General features: G+C 43.6%; 1 protein-coding gene and 1 long non-coding RNA gene across 2 annotated transcripts in view; one reads left to right on the plus strand and one right to left on the minus strand.

Annotated features, from left to right (window-relative positions):
* The window catches only part of IL1RAPL2 (interleukin 1 receptor accessory protein like 2), a 1165568-nt gene that overhangs the window by 1134646 nt on the left and 10764 nt on the right, over nucleotides 1-20158 (plus strand). Inside the window, exon 10 of the mRNA XM_077484766.1 lies at nucleotides 16565-16735. Within this exon, the coding sequence (XP_077340892.1) occupies nucleotides 16565-16735 (171 nt within the window). The remainder of the gene's footprint in view (nucleotides 1-16564; nucleotides 16736-20158) is intronic.
* LOC143986179 (uncharacterized) overlaps nucleotides 1-20158 on the minus strand; it is a 457706-nt gene that overhangs the window by 28767 nt on the left and 408781 nt on the right. The gene's annotated exons all lie outside the window — the stretch shown is intronic.

The following is a 20158-nucleotide window of genomic DNA, read 5'->3' on the forward strand; positions in this document are numbered from 1 at the left end:
ATGAAAACACGCCTAAATCACAGAAAAAAATGCGGCAATGCGCGCTTCCACTACATGCCGGATTTCTGACTTTCCAGGCATGCATACACTTTCCATGTTAGCCACTCAAAGTATTAAGGTCAGTGGATCCGTATAACTAGACAGGCAAATCTCTTTATTAAGAAGAAGGTCACCAGTGGCCGTCCATGATGTTCTCATAGGTGTGCTTAAGAAATGCAAAGCTTGAATATTTTATTTGAATTGTCCTTTAATGAAGCAATGCAACACCCATTAACAGACATAAGTCACGTTACTGATTGATGGTGAGTTGCTGCATGTAACTGCACTTTAAACACTGCTGTTTGCCTTAGTAAATAATCCAGAATGTCTTTTTGACGTTTTCCACGCTTCTCTGCTTTTCCTTGTCAGGGGTTCTGTGTACAAATACTTATGTCAACATAGTTAACAATAAATATATCTGTCTATTTCTCCTTCAGCTAAAATCCTGCTGTGCAAGTCACAGATACTGCAGATGTTGATAAATCAGTGTACCAATTATTCATGTCTGAAAATTGTCCTATTTGTCAAAACATTAGTATAGTCACTTGTGGGATGTCACTTTATTATTGGAAACCTGACAAGAAAAAACAACAATTGATGATATAAAACAATGCCTAATTATTCCTGTACTTTTTAGTTTCATTTACTTCAGTAAGAGTGGTAGGAGTAATCTGTTGCTTGTTAACTATGTTGGAGTATCAGCATAGTAAACATTAAAGCCCAACTCCAGACAATGTTTAATATTGGACAGAGCAAGAAGAAACTCTGTTGTGAATTTATTGTTGCCTGTGCTCCAAGAAAGAAGATTTATTTTCTCTTTCAGACATAACAGAAAGAAAGTCACAATTGTGACTATGAAATAAACATTTCTTACTCCATACTTGGTCTGTCATTCAAAAATACTGAGGGGTTATACTGTGCCTTGTGCACTAGGTTTTCTTTTGTTTGACATATTGGATTGGACGGACCAAGTTTTCTGAACACAATGCCAATTCCTTATTGATCAATACAGGATAAAGGTATCCATACTTGTGTCCTTACACATGCTTACAGTGACTTTCATTCAACCAGTTGTGCCAGAGAGGCTGAGGTTGTTATTGGAGTTGACGCGAACAGAAAACTCAAAATTAACAAGTGGCTCCTTTGTGGTTAGCACTAAATGTGTTAAAATATATTACCTTAAACTGTTACTAAACCCAGGAGCCTGTATTCACTATATCTGATCTCCCACAGTACACAGAACATGAAAAATGTTATCATGTTAGTAAATATAAACTGCCAAATGCCTTTTCTAATCTGCAGTTAAGCAGTCTTGTGCCTTCTATCAGTGTACAGCCAAGCACTGGTTAAAGCATGTAGGAGGAGTTTTCTGACTGTCCTATCAGACTTCAAGACCCCTGACCCTCTGGGTGGACAGTGCTGATTGACCCTCTGCTGATCACATGCACTCTCCCAAAAAAAAAAGCCGGACTCCATAGACTCTGTGTTATCAGGAAAATTATTAGGGGGCAGTGGAAGGAGGGGAGGATCAGAAGCCAGGAACAAACAGCCTTTTTACACAATCCCCTTCGACAGTGAGTATAGCAAGCATGCTTTACTGCATATACAATAATTAACAAAGAAAGCTGCGCTAGAAATCATATAGTGCAAAATGATGTCATTACCCTCATAACATAATTTTTCACCCTATGTGCAAATTTTTTTTTGATATAATCACAAATAATACAAATAAAAAACGTGGACTAATTAAAAGCGTGAACAGTCCACCAAAAAAAGGAGAGAGATAAGAAGATGAGGCAATGTAATGCTGTAACCAAATGAATTGTATAACATTTTTTTTATAACAGCTTTTGTTGGTGATATTTTAAAACCACAGTTTGGGTTTTTTTTTTTTTTTTTTGTTACTACATATACGATCAAACCATTTTGAAAAAAAAAATTATGGTAAAAATAAAAATACAAATACAGAGTAAATACCCATAAAATGAACACAGTTTGAAAAAATAGACACAGTAGTAATTTTTTGCAACAATTTTTAGGGAAATTTAGAAAAATGCTGGTATTGAGACGGTTAGAAGAGAAATATAGCCAACTCCTTTTTGGCCAAAGTTCTCTTCTGGGTCACAGGAGTGCACTTACGTTTGCTCACCTGTCACCCAGAATCAGCCGATAGCAATCTATTGCCTGCTTTCAGCTGACATCATAGATCCGCTCCAGGCTCCAGAAGGATCCCAGCCATATTGTTGGGATCCACCCAAATGGCTGATCAGCAGCTGGCAGAGCCTGTCAGTGCATGGCTGAAGCTGGAGCCAACTGCTCCTGCCTCCTCCCCAGCCTCAGTGCTCCAGTGAGTGCAAGAAGGGCGAAGGGGCAGAGCACAGAGTAGTGGCTGACCGAGAGCTGAGCAGTCAGTGAACTTAGAGCCGGCAAGGAACAGCTGTAGCATCAAACCGATGCTACAGCATCAAGGTGGGTATGTGTTTTTGTTTTCTCCTTTAAAACACAGAGCTTGGTAATGGTGCATTAGATGCACTAAATGCAATGTATACAGGTCACATACATAGGAAGGATGGAAATGATCAGGTTAATGTGCAGGATAGTGGAGGAGAAGGGTTAATAAACAGGTCCCTGAAAAGATAGATTGGAGTTCAGATGTAAGGATGGGGTGAAAGGGCAAAACAATCTCCTGCTGCCAAGATCTGTACAGTGATTATGAACTAATTAATTCCTCTTTGCGGTTTTGAGAAGAAGGGGAGTGCCTACAGATGTATGTGATTGAACACAGCAGGAGCCAATCAGCAGGTTCAGAGGGCACGATGTTTGATGGGACCGGCTAATTGTTCGGGAGACAGGCAGAACGGCGATCTTTCTATGTAAACAAGGCAGTTTGCTGTTCTGTGAGAGGGCATGTACTGATCCTCTGTCTGTTAGGTGTCAGATTTGTCTGCCGCAATATCGCAGCCCTGCTGTAAGTTGCTAATCGCTGGCATTACTAGTAACAAAAATAATAATAATAATGAAAAATATTTCACAGTTGGTAGATGCTATAACTTCAATATATGCTTATTGGGATTTTTTTTTACCAAAAATATGTAGCAGAATACATAGTGGCCTAAATTGATTAATTAGATTTTTTACATATTTTTATTGGGTATGTTTTATAGCAGAAAGTAAAAATTTTATTTTATTTTTTCAAAATCATCAGTCTTTGTTTATAGCGCAAAAAATTTAAAATTGCAGAGCTGATCAAATACCACCAAAAGAAAGCTCTATTTGTGGGGAAAAGGGACATTGGTTTTATTTGGGTACAATTGCGCACATGAAAAATTGAATAAGCTGCGCTAAATCATAAACCCACATAAAATTCAATGAAGTAAAAAACATTAGACAAAATTTCAATAATAATGTGCAAAATTAGGCCTATTACCCCCAGTCCTAAAGAATAAGGGTCATAGGATAATTGATCACAGTGAACAACGAAAAAAGAAAAAGAAAAAATATAAAACAAAATAGTGAACACCCAATGTGTAATTATATAAACATTTAAATTACAACAGAGTCCAATATAGATGAAATCGTCAAATCTTCTACTGTGTAGCAAGTGCTCGATCCACCACCATACAGCCAAAATTACTCCTTACCAGAATTTCATGACCCCCCCACTACAGAGGGTCACCAACAGCATGTAAAAATAGATATCTCCCACTTCAGAAGGGTCTCAGCTGTTCTCCTCCCTCCACCGATATCATGACCAGGTTGTCAAACAAGTATCTTTAGTTATCTCCCATATATTAGGTCACAACAACACAATTGTCAAAGTAAGGCAGTGCCGTATTGCAAAAAATGGCCTGGTCATAAAGGAGGGTAAACCTTCTGGAGCTGAAGTGGTTAAAATAACTGTTGATCCACTACAAAGGTTTTCGTTCAGGAACTTGACAAATGCAATGAAAACAATTGACCAATTTGGTTGAGTAGATAAAATATTAGCCAGAATAACTATATTTCTAGGGCACATTAACCTCTTCAGCACATGTCTAATATGAAAAATCAAAGTAGGTAAACAAGCTCATGGCTACCGTAACAGTTTTCAGCAGGCTCAGGGATTAGCTATAAAATGAATCTAGGCAGCTGTATGTCCACCCAATCGATTTGGTCACAAGGTAACACACCCCCTCCTAACTGACACACAATCCCAGTGGTTCTTAAGCTCTGATGTTCCACCTGGGAGACAGGGTACACAATAGATGATGCCAGAATTGTATTCTTCTCTCCTGACTATGAATATGGACATGCTTAGCTCTGAAAATCCCAGTTAGAAAGGTGCGTAATAGATAAAGCACAGTCCTATGCTCAGTGGACTGGAGCAGAGAGCAAGGGAGAAAATTAGGAATCGAATTGACCCTCTAAGTCTCCCAAAAGATTACCTGCCATCTGCGCAATGATATTAGATAGGGGGCTCATTAGCCACCTTGTGATACCAATAATGTGAAATTTACAAAAAATGTTAAAAATGTAAGTTATTTACGCTCCACATTTAGTGAGAATATCGGACTGGAACTTTCATGCCAAGAACAAGGACTGGAAGCATTGCTATATTCGCCCTTTAAATTCTTGCCATGGATCCCATTGGGGAATCATTCACATTAGATTCAGCAACATCCTTTGGTGGGAGCAGGGGCGGATCCAGGGGGGGGGCAACGGGTCAATTGCCCCCTCCGAGAATACAGCCAGCTGGTCCAATCGCGGCCGGTTCCGCGGGTACCCGCGGGCCGGTTCCGCGGGTCCAATCGCGGCCGGTTCCGCGGGTACCCGCGGGCCGGTTCCGCGGGTCCAATCGCGGCCGGTTCCGCGGGTACCCGCGGCCGGTTCCGCGGGTCCAATCGCGGTCGGTTCCGCGGGTACCCGCGCGGCCGGTTCCGCGGGTACCCGCGCTGAGTGGACGGGTGAGGGGGGGGCTGCTGGCCAATCAGGAAGCCAGCAGGCAGGGGAGCAGGGAGATGACATCATCTCTCACTGCCCTGCATCCCTCCAGTTCCGCCCTCACTGTGTAGGAAGCTGTGTGCAGCAGAGAGATTGCATCATCTCTCTGCTGCCTATCTTCACTCTGGGACCCAACAAAAGACCACCAGTAGGTGACAATCCGCAATGTGTGGCAGGCTACGTGGCAAGTGGCAATCCGCAATGTGTGGCAGACTACGTGGCAAGTGGCAATCCGCAATGTGTGGCAAGTGACAATCCGCAATGTGTGGCAGGTGACGTGGCAAGTGACAATCCGCAATGTGTGGCAGGTGACGTGGCAAGTGACAATCCGCAATGTGTGGCAGCCTACGTGGCAAGTGGCAATCCACAATGTGTGGCAGACTACGTGGCAAGTGGCAATCCGCAATGTGTGGTAGGTGACGTGGCAAGTGACAATCCGCAATGTGTGGCAGGCTACGTGGCAATCCGCAATGTGTGGCAGGCAACGTGGCAAGTGACAATCCGCAATGTGTGGCAGGTGACGTGGCAATCCGCAATGTGTGGCAGGCAACGTGGCAAGTGACAATCCGCAATGTGTGGCAGGTGACGTGGCAAGTGACAATCCCCAATGTGTGGCAGGTGACGTGGCAAGTGGCAATCCGCAATGTGGGTCAGGCAACTTGGCAAGTGACAATCCGCAATGTGTGGCAGGTGACGTGGCAAGTGGCAATCCGCAATGTGTGGCAGGCTACGTGGCAATCCGCATCTGGTGGCAGGCGACGTGGCAAGTGACAATCCGCAATGTGTGGCAGGTGACGTGGCAAGTGACAATCCGCAATGTGTGGCAGGTGACGTGGCAAGTCACAATCCGCAATGTGTGGCAGGTGACGTGGCAAGTGGCAATCTGCAATGTGTGGCAGGCTACGTGGCAAGTGACAATCCGCAATGTGTGGCAGCTGACGTGGCAAGTGGCAATCTGCAATGTGTGGCAGGTGACGTGGCAAGTGGCAATCTGCAATGTGTGGCAGCTGACGTGGCAATCTGCAATGTGTGGCAGGCTACGTGGCAAGTGACAATCCGCAATGTGTGGCAGCTGACGTGGCAAGTAACAATCCGCATTTGGTGACAAGTGACAATCCACATTTGGTGGCAGGCGACATGGCAAGTGACATCCTCAGGGCTCCCACTGATTCTGCATTATGGTGAGTTGAACCATTTAATTTTATATTACAATGTATTAATAGAAATAATGCGCTTCAATCATCCTGACACTATAACAACCATGGTGCCGTAATGATTGAAGCGCCAATACCAGCCATTTCCCATATAAATTGCCCCCCAAAAAACATATTTTATAGCAGTGCCCCTCCCGAGATTAGACTCTGGATCCGCCCCTGGGTGGGAGCTACTTTGGGTGCGTTTTAATAAGATGATTAAGGAATGTGATTTATCTTTGTCCCCAGTTACCCCAATTGCACAAAAACCCCAATATCCCACCTGGCATGGAAGCAAACATTATACCACCAAAAGATGACAAGACACCCCTCTTAATAATAGGCTGAAGTCATATGATCCCATGAAGTCAGAGATGGGACCGCAGCACTATTTCTCTTTTTGGACCTATCGCCAGTTGAACAATTATCTACTCCATTTGGAAAATGTAGGTCTTTCAGGTCACTGTCTCCATATTAATCTTTATGCTTGAGAGGGTCACTCATTCATGGGTTCAATCTGCAGACCAAGAGGGACCTAACAGAGCTCAGAGACACAGTGGGAAACTGCACTCCAAACAAGTTTTTCTGATGAGCAGTGGGAACAAGCATGTGTCTTTGCTTACAAATGCTCGATTAGTACCAGATTACAGGAAATGTCTTACAAATTGTTGACTTGCTGGTACGCTAGCCCAACAAAACTGAAATTATGATAGCCGCTGTCTTCAGATCTGTGCTGGAGATATGGACAGGCCTCAGGAACTCTGTTACTTATCTGGTGGGACTGTCCTATGAGAGCTCATTGTTCTCATCACTGAAACAAAGATAACACTTACTCTGGCCTGTTGCCTTTTACACATTTCCAATTGTTCCATGAAACTGTATAAATGGTTTTTGACTAGACATTTTTTAAATGCTGCTAAAATTTTGATTCCCAGACATTATAATTAAAAACAGGGGTGAACAGCGGCGCTAGATATGGTGATAACATAAAATTATATAGCAACTGGAATATAGGTATACATAAAATGTGTGTGTGTGTGTGTGTGTGTGTGAATAAGCACACATAATATTAAAACATTTGTTAAAACATAATGTCCATAAATGATCTGAGATCTTGTATGATTAGCACCTGGAGGCAGCTCCCTTAGCCCTTGTACACACGGTCGGAGAATCCGTCGGAATGTGTCCTATCGGACCGTGCCGTCGGATAATCCGACTGTGTGTGGTATGCATCAGACTGATTCAGTCGGAATATCCGTCGGACCCAATTTTCCAACATGTTGGAAATATTTCCCGACCAACTGGGCCGATCGGACATACTCCGATCATGTGTAGAGAATTTTGATCGGACCAAGTGCCACGCATGCTCAGATCAAATTCCTACATCAAAGCTATTGGCTACTAGCCTGAATGTAGTCCCATCGTAACGAAATTATGTCATCACGTTCTGAAAGATTGGATTTTTTGCCAACTTTGTCCGACCGTGTGTATGCAACAGTTTCGGACAAGATCCGACGGACAAAATGCGACGGATTTGGTTGTGGAAATCTCCGACCGTGTGTACAGGGGCTTAGAGTGAAGTGATGGGCTCTGTGTAGAAATGGGAACAGAGGGGCACCAGACTGAGTGCAGTATAAATCATATATTTAATAAAAACAAGTAGTAACTCACAGGTTAAATTAGATGAGTTCAGTATGTGGTGAAAATTATAATTAAACCCAAGCACCAACAATTGCCGAATGGCTACATATGGTATAAGAAATCTATGACATGGAGGAAATTGTGGAAATCCGATACGCGCAACTAGCAATGGGTTGAAATCCTAAAGGATAAGTTCATCTTTCCAAAAAAAATTTAATAAATTAACATATTTATGCAGGTAAAAAAAATATGCATTTATTATTATTATTTTTGTTAGGGACCTGTAAAGCATTGCACCTTTGATCAGCAGATCGTGGGTGTAATGCCACGGTCCTGCAGACTGTCTGTGTATCCGTTTACCCGTACCTCTGATACAAGCAAGCAGTTACACTTGAGGCAGGAAATTCAATGAACTACCACAGTGCTCAACAGCGCTGTGGTAGTTCATTGAGAACTACAAGCCAAGAGCCGCAAAGGCTGTCCGACCTTGTAGTTTTCCCAGTCACAGAACACAGGGAATAGATGACGCAGCTGGGCGGAGTGCTGCCCGGTAATGACTTCTTTTAGATTGCGACAGGTAGCCAGAGGGAGAAGAGCCATTGCTAGCTGTCAGAACGGGGGGTTGAGGGAGAGTGGGGGCCAGTGCATATGTAACATGTTACACCCTGAATATGGGTGTAACATGTAGCATGTTACAAAGGGTGAAACTAACCTTTAGCACACGTTCACACTGATGGCTGGTTTAAAAACCTTGTGAGTTCAGTTGAACTTGCACAACGTCAAACTGGCATTTCAGTCCGACTTCCTGGGGCAATTTGACAGGCATCTGTGCGGGTTCATGCACAGATGTCTATTCAAATCGCCCCTGAAATCACCAAAAGTAGTGCAGGACATACTTTTGTAAATCGGTGCGGCGCCGCAAAGTCGGCATCGCACTGATTTGGATGGTGCTGTTGCAAGCAATAGGCAGCGATTTGACATGACAAATGGCATTTTAAAATGGCCAAATGTAAATGTGGGCTAAATGTTATTCCTGGTATTACTCCTCTATAGTTAATCTATTGTTTGTTCTTGCCTTTTTTGAGTACTCTGTGACCTGAATGGGCAGCTAGATCTCTCCAAGGATGAGCACTAACCATAATCTTGATTTCCTGAAAGGCTCCATGGCAGCATACGTGTGGGTAGCCCCGCCTCCACGATTACCCAATAGGACCCAACTCCCATAAATCTTTGCTCCTGGCCACTATCAGTGTTCCTTTTTTGTCCTCCCCAGTAGGACCAGATGGTTTCTTTCCTGGAAATAAAACTTCACGACGATCGATTGGCTGATTGACTGAGAAATTTTCCTCCGATAGGCCCTGACTGTTAAGCAGGGTATGGAGAGTATTTGCAGAGTAGCGCTGAAGAAAGGATTTCCTACCTGAGTGCGCACGGTCTGTGTCCCGTTGTTATGGGTGACCATTATCTGCTGGAGGTATGGCGTGTGTGTTCCAGTCCGTTCGGCCAGGTGATCGTTGGTGGAGTGGTGAGCCTTTTATCTATCCATGGCAGCATTGTATTTGTGTGTATTTCTTTTGTTTGTCTTGCGGTCTCCTCCATGCCGTTTGCGTTCGCTTCCGCGTTCCAGCAAACCTCTCTCCTACTTCCGGGTTATGCAGGCGTTCTGCGCATGTGCGAACCCGGTATGAGACCGAGGCTTGGTTCCCGCGCATGCGCGCGAGCGCCTCGCGTCTGACGTCGGCGATGACGTCACGGGCGCCAAATTTAAAAGGCTTTGGAAGCTGTCAGAACCCTGGGAATGTTTGCAGTGGTCGCAGCGACTTCCCGGGGCTGTCAGCGCGGCGGTTTAAGGTAAGAGCGTGTCCCTTAGGCTGGGGAAATGCTTTTTAAAAAAAAAAAAAAAAAAAAATGTGTGTTTTATTTTTCTCTTTAGTTGCAGTGTTTCTTAAACTGTGGGTTTATTGTGAATATGGACGCCTTACTGCCTCCTAGTGGCCAGCCCGCTCATGTTAGGTAGGTCTTTAGTATTTATGCTTTTTATATATTGGAGAGAGTGTTTGGCATAGGTAGGATTGACTGTATATCCTTTTCTCTCTCTGTCTGTTTTACCCTTACAGCCCTTCTGGGTCTGATCCACAACCTAACACTTCTAGACGCAGTGGATCATCAAGATCACACCGCCATAAATCCTCCTCAAGATCTAGCCAGCATAGGTCAAGATCTGAACAGCATAATAAGAATTATTCTCACCCCCCTGCTGCTCACTCCAGCAAGCGTACGGAAAAATCATGCTGGGGGTGCAGGATGCCTGTTCCTTCGGACGTATCCTTATGCGATCATTGCTTCTCCAAAGCTGCAGATGAAAGGGATGATGCAGACCAGCGTTTGGAGTCAATAGTAAGACGGGTTGTGAAGGAGTCTCTGCAGGAGAGGGACGCTCTACAGCTGTGTGAATCCCCGTCAGAATTATTGGCTCCTCCACCTGGAGAGAACCCATTGCAGGAGACATGGGAATCCTCTCAGCCAAGCCGCCTATCTGCTCCCATCTCAGATAGTGAATCTGACTGTGAGGATCCTGGTTTAGGTTTTGACTATGGACTGGTGCCTTCATTGGTCAAAGCAGTGAGAGAGGCTCTGAAGTGGGAAGACCCTGTTACTTCCCCACCAAAGCAGAGAAAGTTCTTTAAACAGCTCAATAAGGAGCGACAATTTTTTCCCTTCCTTTCAGAGTTGGGTGACATTATTACCGAGGAATGGAGCAAGGTGGATAAAAAGGGTTCCATGCAGTCAAAAATCCTGAAATTATATCCCTTTAAAGAAGAGGATGTGAAGCACCTGGAGTCAGCACCACTGGTGGATGCAGCGCTCATGCGTTTGGTGAGATATGTAACCCTACCCTTAGAGGATACGGTATCCTTTAAAGATCCTTTGGAAAGGCGGATCGATTCAGACCTTAAGAGGATATATCTGACTTCTGGAATGGCTTGCAAACCAGTGCTTGCAATGGCAGCGGTATCCAAGGCCATAGAATCCTGGGCTGATTCTGTAGAGGAATTCCTGAGGGGTATTTCTATTGAATCAGCAAAAGACTCCCCTATTCAAGAAATCAGGATGGCGTCTGCCTTTTTGGGGGAGGCATCTATTGATGTTATCCGCCTGATATCTCGGGATATGTTAGCAGCAGTCTCAGCTCGCCGTGCGTTATGGCTCCGTCCATGGCTGGCGGATCCAGCATCCAAACAGGCCTGGTGCCGTATTCCCTTTGAGGGGTCATCTTTGTTTGGTAACAAGCTGGATACTGCCATATCCCGGGCTACAGGTGGGAAATCTGGGTTTCTTCCCCAGGACAGACGTCTTCAAAATCAAAGGCGTCCATTTCCTAGAAGACAAGGCCCTGATCGTGCCAGGGAGGCGCGGAGCTATAGACCTGGTCGAGAATTCTCAAGGTCATGGAGATCCAGGCAATCTTCTTTCAAAAATACCTCAAAAGGGGGTTCGTCCGGCAAGCAGGATTCCGCGAAATCCTTTTGAAATTGGGCCCGCTCAAACTTGTCAGGTGGGGGCTCGTCTTCTCCACTTCAGGCATGTTTGGGCGGCCTCAATTCGGGATTTTTGGACTGTAAAAACAATTTCCTCAGGTCACAAGTGGGGTTTTATCAGCACCCCAAAGCTAAGATTTATTCCCACAAATCTTCCAGAATCAAAAGAGAAGAAACAAGTCCTATTGACCTACGTGAACTCTTTACTGGATCAAGGCGCAGCCGTTCCCGTTCCAGAAGAAGAACGTGGAGAGGGCATGTATTCCCCTTTGTTTCTGGTTCAAAAGAAAAATGGCACATGGAGGCCGGTAATAGATTTGACCCATCTCAATTCCTTCATTCGCAAAGAGAAGTTCAAGATGGAATCTCTGCTTACCATCCAGCAGTCCGTGTATCTGGGGGACTGGATGATATTAGTCGATTTGAAGGATGCTTACTTCCATGTTCCCGTGGCAAAGGAGTTTCAACAATACCTCCGCTTTGCAGTAGGCATTCAACATCTTCAATTTACATGTCTTCCCTTTGGGTTAACAACGTCCCCACGGGTCTTCTCCAAAGTTCTTTTGGCAGTTGTGGCCTTTCTCAGAGTCAAAGGTGTTCGTCTCCATCACTATCTCGACGACCTTCTTCTGCTATCCCAGAACAAAGATCAGCTCTTGGAGCACAAAGACCTAGTCATCTCCACTCTACAGGAGTTCGGGTGGCTTCTGAACTTAGAAAAGAGTCACCTAGATCCAACTCAGTCTCTTGTTTTCCTAGGGGCGCAGTTCAACACAGCAGAAGGTACTATCGCCCTTCCAGAAGAGAAGGTTGGAGTCATACGAGACAGGATTCATGCAGCCCTTGCAGCATCCCATCTCTCGGCTCTCCAATGTCTGAGGGTGATTGGCACAATGTCAGCCACCATTCCCATGGTAAAGTGGGCCCAGTGGCACACTCGTCCCTTTCAGAAGGGGTTTCTACAACAGTGGGACTTATCCAGCCAGACACAGCGCATATTCCTCACTCCAGCCATGAGGACGTCTCTTCTTTGGTGGCTACAGGGGAAGAACCTGCGCAACCACCATTCAATCATTCCCATCTCATGGGTCACGGTAACTTCAGATGCCAGCAACCGAGGATGGGGCGCTCACTGCCTTTCGGAGGTCGCTCAGGGCAGGTGGACGTTTCCATCACAGAGAGTCGTCTCCAATGTTCTGGAGCTAAGAGCGGCCTTCCAGGCGCTTCGGTCATTCCATCATCTGACAGCGAATGCCTCGGTCATGCTAAGGTTGGACAACACAACCGCGGTGGCTTACGTAAAGAAGCAAGGGGGAACTCGCAGCTGGTCCCTGTTACAGGAGACGGAGCCAATAATGAATTGGGCTCAGAAGAATTTGTCCAACCTTTCTGCAGTCTACATCCCAGGGGTGCAGAATGTTCAGGCGGACTTCCTATCGCGTGTCGAGTTGGACAACAACGAGTGGTCTCTACACCGGGAAGTATTCGATTGGCTCCTGACCTTAGGATTGTCCCTGGAAGTCGACTTGTTCGCTTCCCCGTGCAATCGGAAGCTTCCGAAATATTACTCAAGGTTCAGGGATCCCCAGGCATATGGGATAGATGCCCTCACAGAACATTGGAAGTTTCAGACAGCTTACGCCTTCCCTCCAGTTCCGGTGATCCTGCAATTCCTTCGGAGACTCAGGTCAGAGAAGGCGGAGATTCTCGCAGTAATTCCTTTCTGGCCCAACAGACCTTGGTTCCCTCTACTGCTGCTCCTCAGTTATCAAGAGCCAGTTCCCCTGCCTCTCAGGTCGGATTTGCTATCTCAAGGCACAAGGTTACATCCATGCCCATCATGTCTGAACCTCAAGGTATGGTTTTTGAGAGGGAAAGGCTAGAAGCTCTTGGTTGTCCGGAAGAGGTCATCCCAACCCTTCTCAATTCCAGACGCGGGAGTACTAATAGGGTATATGAGCGTATATGGTCCAAGTTTTCGGCCCATATGTCCTCCAGAGAAAATTCTTGCAGTTCTCCAACAATACAAGACATACTAAGCTTTCTTCAAACAGGCCTTGATTTACCTCTAGCTATCAGTTCATTGAGAGTCCAAGTATCGGCTATTTCAGCCTTTACGGGTATTTCCTGGGCAAACCATGCACTGGTACAACAATTCTTCAAGGGAGCTACTAGGCTCAGACCCCAAAGAAAACCAAGGTTTCCTAAATGGGACCTCCCTTTAGTGCTGGATTTTCTCTCAAACCTTGGAAAGGATTCTACGGAGCCTCTGTCCATAAGGGATCTCACTCTCAAGACCATCTTCTTGGTAGCTATAACCTCAGCCAAGAGAGTTTCTGAGATTAGGAATCTAGGTTCGGAAGAACCCTTTCTGACTTTCTTTCCAGATAGGGCAGTATTGATTCCCATGTTGGGATCGCATCCCAAAGTAACCTCGGTCTTCCATGAGAATCAGGAAATTGTGCTTCCCACTTTCAAAAACTCAGAGAGTCAGGATGTTCATCCTCTGGACGTAGGACACGCGCTGAAACAATATTTGGAAGTCACAGCTCCCTTTAGACAAACGAAATTTCTTTTTGTTCTCCCTCATGGCAAGAATAAAGGATTGCAAGCTTCGGCTAGATCTATCTCTACCTGGATCATTCAGATCATTCAGAGGGCGTACAGAGCAAAGGGCTTGGCTCCTCCTGAGGCATTAACAGCTCATTCAACACGGAGTATTTCAACATCGTGGGCAGCTTCTCGCCATGTGGCGCCTGAAGTTATTTGCAGAGCGGCCTCTTGGTCTTCTATTAATACCTTTGTTTCTCATTACTGTGTAGAGCCAGCGGCTCTGTCTTCTGTTAATTTTGGTTTGCAAGTTTTGTCGGTTGACAATGCTAAATAAACTTTTGTTCTTTGCTCGACATTTTGCCCACCCGGGTGTGTTTGGCGAGTTATTTCCCACACGTATGCTGCCATGGAGCCTTTCAGGAAAACGGAAAATTTATATCAAATACTTACCGTAATTTTCCTTTCCTGATAGGCTCCATGGCAGCAGGAGTTCCCTCCCAAATGTCTGGAGTCGGCTAGTTACGGAACACTGATAGTGGCCAGGAGCAAAGATTTATGGGAGTTGGGTCCTATTGGGTAATCGTGGAGGCGGGGCTACCCACACGTATGCTGCCATGGAGCCTATCAGGAAAGGAAAATTACGGTAAGTATTTGATATAAATTTTCCGTTTTATGATTGAACCACAAAGATATACCTTTTACTTACTTTTACTTGTATTTTAATCTTTATATAGTGTTTTGTCACTTCCACACTTTATTTTGCCACTAACACCTGACATTTAGTTAATATCAGGAACTAATATTGAACCGATTACCCTTTGACTTGTATTTTATACATTATACCTAGATCTTTTGTCATGATCTGTTGGATTGTGTATTTTTTTTATTTTATTTTTTTTTAGTACGTTTTAACCTGGATCTGTAATAACGTATTATTGTTAAAAAAAAAAAAATGTAAGTTATAAAAAAAATGAAAAGCACCCGTCACCCACTCACACATATACAAAAGAAAACACAACGTAGAGCACACACGTATATGCAAATGATTGTACATTCCACATCACCATGCACGTCAGTGAAAGCAATAACTCTATGTCTGTTATAAAAGCATTTAACCACTTTCAGACCGGACCATTTTGCTGGCTTAAGACCTGAGCACTTTTTGCGATTCGGCACTGCGTCGCTTTAACTGACAATTGTGTGGTCGTGCGACGTGGCTCCCAAACAAAATTGACGTCCTTTTTTTCCCACAAATAGAGCTTTGTTTTGGTGGTATTTGATCACCTCTGCGTTTTTAATTTTTTGCGCTAACAACAACAATAGAGCGTCAATTTTGAAAAAAAAACGCATTATTTTTTACTTTTTGTTATAATAAATATCCCCCAAAAATATATAAAAACATTTTTTTTCCCCTCAGTTTAGGCCGATACGTATTCTTCTACATATTTTTGGTAAAAAAAAAAAAATCGCAATAAGCGATCATTGATTGGTTTGTGCAAAAGTTATAGCTTTTCCAAAATAGGGGATAGTTTTATGGCATTTTTATTAATTTTTTTTTTTTTACTAGTAATGGCGGTGATCAGCGATTTTTATTGTGACTGCGACATTATGGCGGACACATCAGACATTTTTGACACATTTTTGGGACCATTGTCATTTATGCAGCAATCAGTGCTATACAAATACAGTGATTCCTGTGTAAATGACACTGGCAGTGAAGGGGTTAACCAGTGGTTGGCAGTGTAGGGGTTAACTGTTCCTTACTGTGGGGGGCTGGGCTTTGTTTAATGAACACTGATCTCTGCTCCAATCACATGGAGCAGAGATCAGCGTCACTTGTTGCTAGGCAGAACGCGGAGATGCTGTTTACAACGGCACCTCCTCGTTCAGCCGATACCACGTGAGACGATCCCGCGGCAATCGAGTCTGCGGGACCCGCGACTGGACTTGCGGGGGTCCCGACTGGCACGCCCGCGATGGCAAGGCGGCATTTAAAACTGGATGTACTTGTACGCCAATATGCCTGCCTGTGCCATTCCGCCGACGTACATCGGCGTGCGCCGGTCGGGAAGTGGTTAATGCGTCACATATTGATCATTTTGAGTACAGTAAATTTTCACTATTTAACTGGTGAATGCAGTTTTAAAGCTTGACATAATTGTTATCTATTTACTCGACACAGCCCCCTCTTTTATTTTGTATAAGAATTAGGGATTAGATTGTGTTTGTGTGCACTAAAATTCAATTCAGAGTATTTTTTCCCAAAAATAAATATTTGATAAACAGTTGAACAAATATTGTGCAACAAACAATTGCAACCACTGATTTTTATGCTACAGAACCTTTGTATTCAGAAAACATATATGTTCTTTGGGTTTCAAGCTATTTTAACATGTACAGTATGTGAACAATGCAAAATTTGCTCCAGAGGGGATATGGTTAAATATACGATGCCCTTTGAGGCGTAGCATCGTAAATAAAATTAAAAGCCTTTAAATATGAGAAGAAATCATAATAACGTATAACACAACATAGCTAAACCGATTTCTTATTTATATGCAAATATATGTATATTATTCTACTGACCTCTTATTTTTTATCCCATGTTTTATTTCAAAGACAACAAAGAATATGATGCATATCTTTCATATACCAAAGTGGATCCAGACTCTTTAGATCACGAGAGCAAAGAGGAAGAACAGTTTGCACTAGAGATACTTCCAGATATCCTGGAAAAGCACTACGGATACAAACTCTTTGTTCCAGACAGAGATATGATCCCCAGTGGCAGTAAGTACAATTTAAACAACCTAGGAGTTTGGGGACGATAAATGAACATCTCTTAATCAGTTGTATTTAGAGCTGTTATTTTTTATGTTGCTCATGACCTGTGAACAGATAACTGTGTATAAATTAATAGGATGCAGTTGCTCCTTCGTCTGAGATTGGGAGAATAAACATACAAAAGAATCCTCTTAAAAGCAGTGCATTCATATTATGTTCTTTATAGAGTAATGCAGCATTTTTATTTCATGACATCCCTTTTGATTCTCTATTCTGCTTTTTAAGTCTCTAGTGGGCTTATTAGTCGTACTAAGAAAGAAGACATTATTGACGCTAAACCAAGTGTTTCCAATAAAAAAATAAAATCCTCTTCTGCTTCAAATAGTTAGCTCCCTTAACCATCCTATCATATAACCTCCAACCCCCCTTTATAATTAGCGATTTATGATTAAGCATACCAGGTAGCACCAACAGCAATAGATATTATCCTGTCCTACGGAAACATATTACCAATTTTGTCCCTGATCAAGTTCTAAAAGCCTGGTAAAATACTTCAGAAAATTGCTTTCCCCCTACATGTCTCTAGTAATTATACCCATCAACCACCTTCTTTCCCTCCCAGAATATGATGACCCCAGTTGATTTTTATTGTAGACCAAGTCAAGCTTTTGGTGGTGCAAGATTTAACCACCTTGAGTTGTGTACTTTTTTCTGTTCTCTGTGCATTTCTGTTACGTCCAAATCCAAAACTGTGTTCACTCCAGCTTCAAACAGATTCTCCTTTAACCTTCGCCCCTTTTAACACACATATGCCTTTGCAATCCCATGTCCAAATGAATAGTTTCTTCATTTGATAGTTCCTTCTAAGAGGAACGCCAATCCTACAGTCAGGTCCATAAATATTGGGACATCTACACAATTCTAATCTTTTTGGCTCTATACACCACCACAATGGATTTGAAATGAAACAAACAAGATGTGCTTTTTTTTTTTTTGCAAATATCATTTTATTAGTATTATGAATATCAAGAACACACATATGGGGAAAGCCCCAAAACAAACAATAATAATTGAAACAAAAGAGGTCGCAGCCTCACAAACATGCTGTACATGTACTGGTATGGCAACATATGATTTATCAATATAGCATGCCCTATCTTCCGGCCTTGTAGGTAACACCCACTTGGCCCGAGCCGGTAAAGATGCCCTTGCCACTCCATATGAATCAGTCATGCTGAAGCCTAATCTAGCGCCTCGGCATAAGGTCACCGTGAGCAGGTTTGGGGCCGCGGCCAAGAGAAAGACTGAGATGAAAGTAAGAGAGTAACAGAAAAGAGGGAGAGATGGGGGAGAGGGGTGGGGGGGGGGGGGGAGAGGGAGAGACAAGGGAAGGAGGTGGTGGGTATGGAGGGGGGGGGAAGGGAGGGGTGGGATCGGCGTTCCCAACGCGGTCTACCAGATACAAGTAGTAAGTCAATTAGTTGCCAAACAGGGCTTTGCCCTCGTCTGAGTACACAAACGCATTCCAGAGAGACCAAGTCTTTCGATATGTTTCCTGTCGATCTTGGGCTGTAAGCACCAAGTCCTCCATTTTGTTTATATCTTCCACCTTCCACACCCACATTGCCGCGGAAGGCGGTGTCTGTTGTTTCCAAAGCAAGGGGATGCAGGACTTGGCCGCATTCGTTAGGTGACGTAGTATCGATCGTGTGTATTTCCTAGGGATTATGTCTGAAACATGCAGTAAAAAGAAGGCTGGGTCATTAGGGATTTGCCACTCGGTAAATTTTTGAGATATGGTCCGGACCGCTGCCCAAAACAAGATGTGCTTTAACTGCAATCTTCCAGCTTCAATTTGAGGGTATTTACATCCAAATCAGGTGAACGGTGTAGGAATTACAACAGTTTGTATATGTGCCTCACACTTTTTAAGGGACCAAAAGTAATGGGACAGTTTAACAATCATCCATCAAATGTTCACGTTTTAATACTTGGTTGCAAATCCTTTGCAGTCCATTACAGCCTGAAGTCATGAATGCATAGACATCACCAGTCGCTGAGTTTCATCCCTGGTGATGCTCTGCCAGGCCTCTACTGCAACAGTCTTCAATTCCTGCTAGTTCTTGGGGCATTTCCCCTTCAGTTTTGTTTTCAGCAAGTGAAATGCATGCTCAGTCGGATTCAGGTAGGGTGATTGACTTGGCCATTGCATAACATTCCACCTCTTTCCCTTAAAAAACTCTGGTTACTTTTGCAGTATGCTTCGGGTCATTGTCCATCTGCACTGTGAAGAGCTATCCAATGAGTTCTGAAGCATTTTGCTGAATATGAGCAGATAATATTACTTGAAGCACTTCATTCTGCTGCTTTTGTCATCAATAAATACAAGAGAACCAGTTCCATTGGCAGTCATACATGCCCACGCCATGACACTACCCCCACCATGCTTCGGTGAGGTGGTATGCTTTGGACCATGATCAGTTCCTTTCCTTCTCCATACTCTTCTCTTCCCATCACTCTGATACAAGTTGATCTTGGTCTCATCTGTCCATAGGATGTTGTTCCAGAACTGTGAAGGCTTTTTTAGATGTTTGGCAAACTCTAATCTGGCCTTCCTGTTTTTTGAGGCTCACCAATGGTTTACATCTTGTGGGGAACCCTCTGTATTCACTCTGGTGAAGTCTTCTCTTGATTATTGACTTTGACACACATACACCTACCTCCTGCAGAGTGTTCTTGATCTGGCCAACTGTTGTGAAGGGCGTTTTCATCACCAGGGAAAGAATTATTTCATCATCCATCACAGTTGTTTTCCATGGTCTTCCGGGTCTTTTGGTGTTGCTGAGCTCACCGATGCATTCTTTCTTTTTAAGGACGTTCCAAACAGTTGATTTGGCCACACCTAATGTTTTTGCTCTGGTGGTTTGTTTTGTTTTTTTCAGCCTGATGGCTTCCTTCACTGATAGTGACAGCTCTTTGGATCTCATATTGAGAGTTGACAGCAACAGATTCCAAATGCAAAAAGCACACTTGAAATTAACTCTAGACCTTTTATCTGCTCCTTGTAAATGGGATAATGAGGGAATAACACACATCTGGCCATTGAACAGCTGAGCAGCCAATTGTCCCATTACCTTTGGTCCCTTAGAACAGTTTGTATATGTGCATCCCACTTTTTAATTCCTACACCGTTCACCTGATTTGGATGTAAATACCCTCAAATTAAAGCTGAAAGTCTGAAGTTAAAGCACATCGTGTTTGTTTCATCTCAAATCCATTGTGGTGGTATATAGAGCCAAAAATATTAGAATTGTGTCAATGTCCCAATAGTTATGGACCTGACTGTATATTCTTCTTTAGGAAAGAGATCTGGATGGCTCCCTTGATTATATCAATGGTCCTAGATCTGGAACACAATGGTAAATAGAT

The sequence above is a fragment of the Lithobates pipiens genome, unplaced genomic scaffold (genome assembly GCF_037356315.1).
Source record: "Lithobates pipiens isolate NorthernLeopardFrog02 unplaced genomic scaffold, aLitPip1_a1.2 Scaffold_1, whole genome shotgun sequence".
Taxonomy (NCBI): Eukaryota; Metazoa; Chordata; class Amphibia; order Anura; family Ranidae; genus Lithobates; species Lithobates pipiens.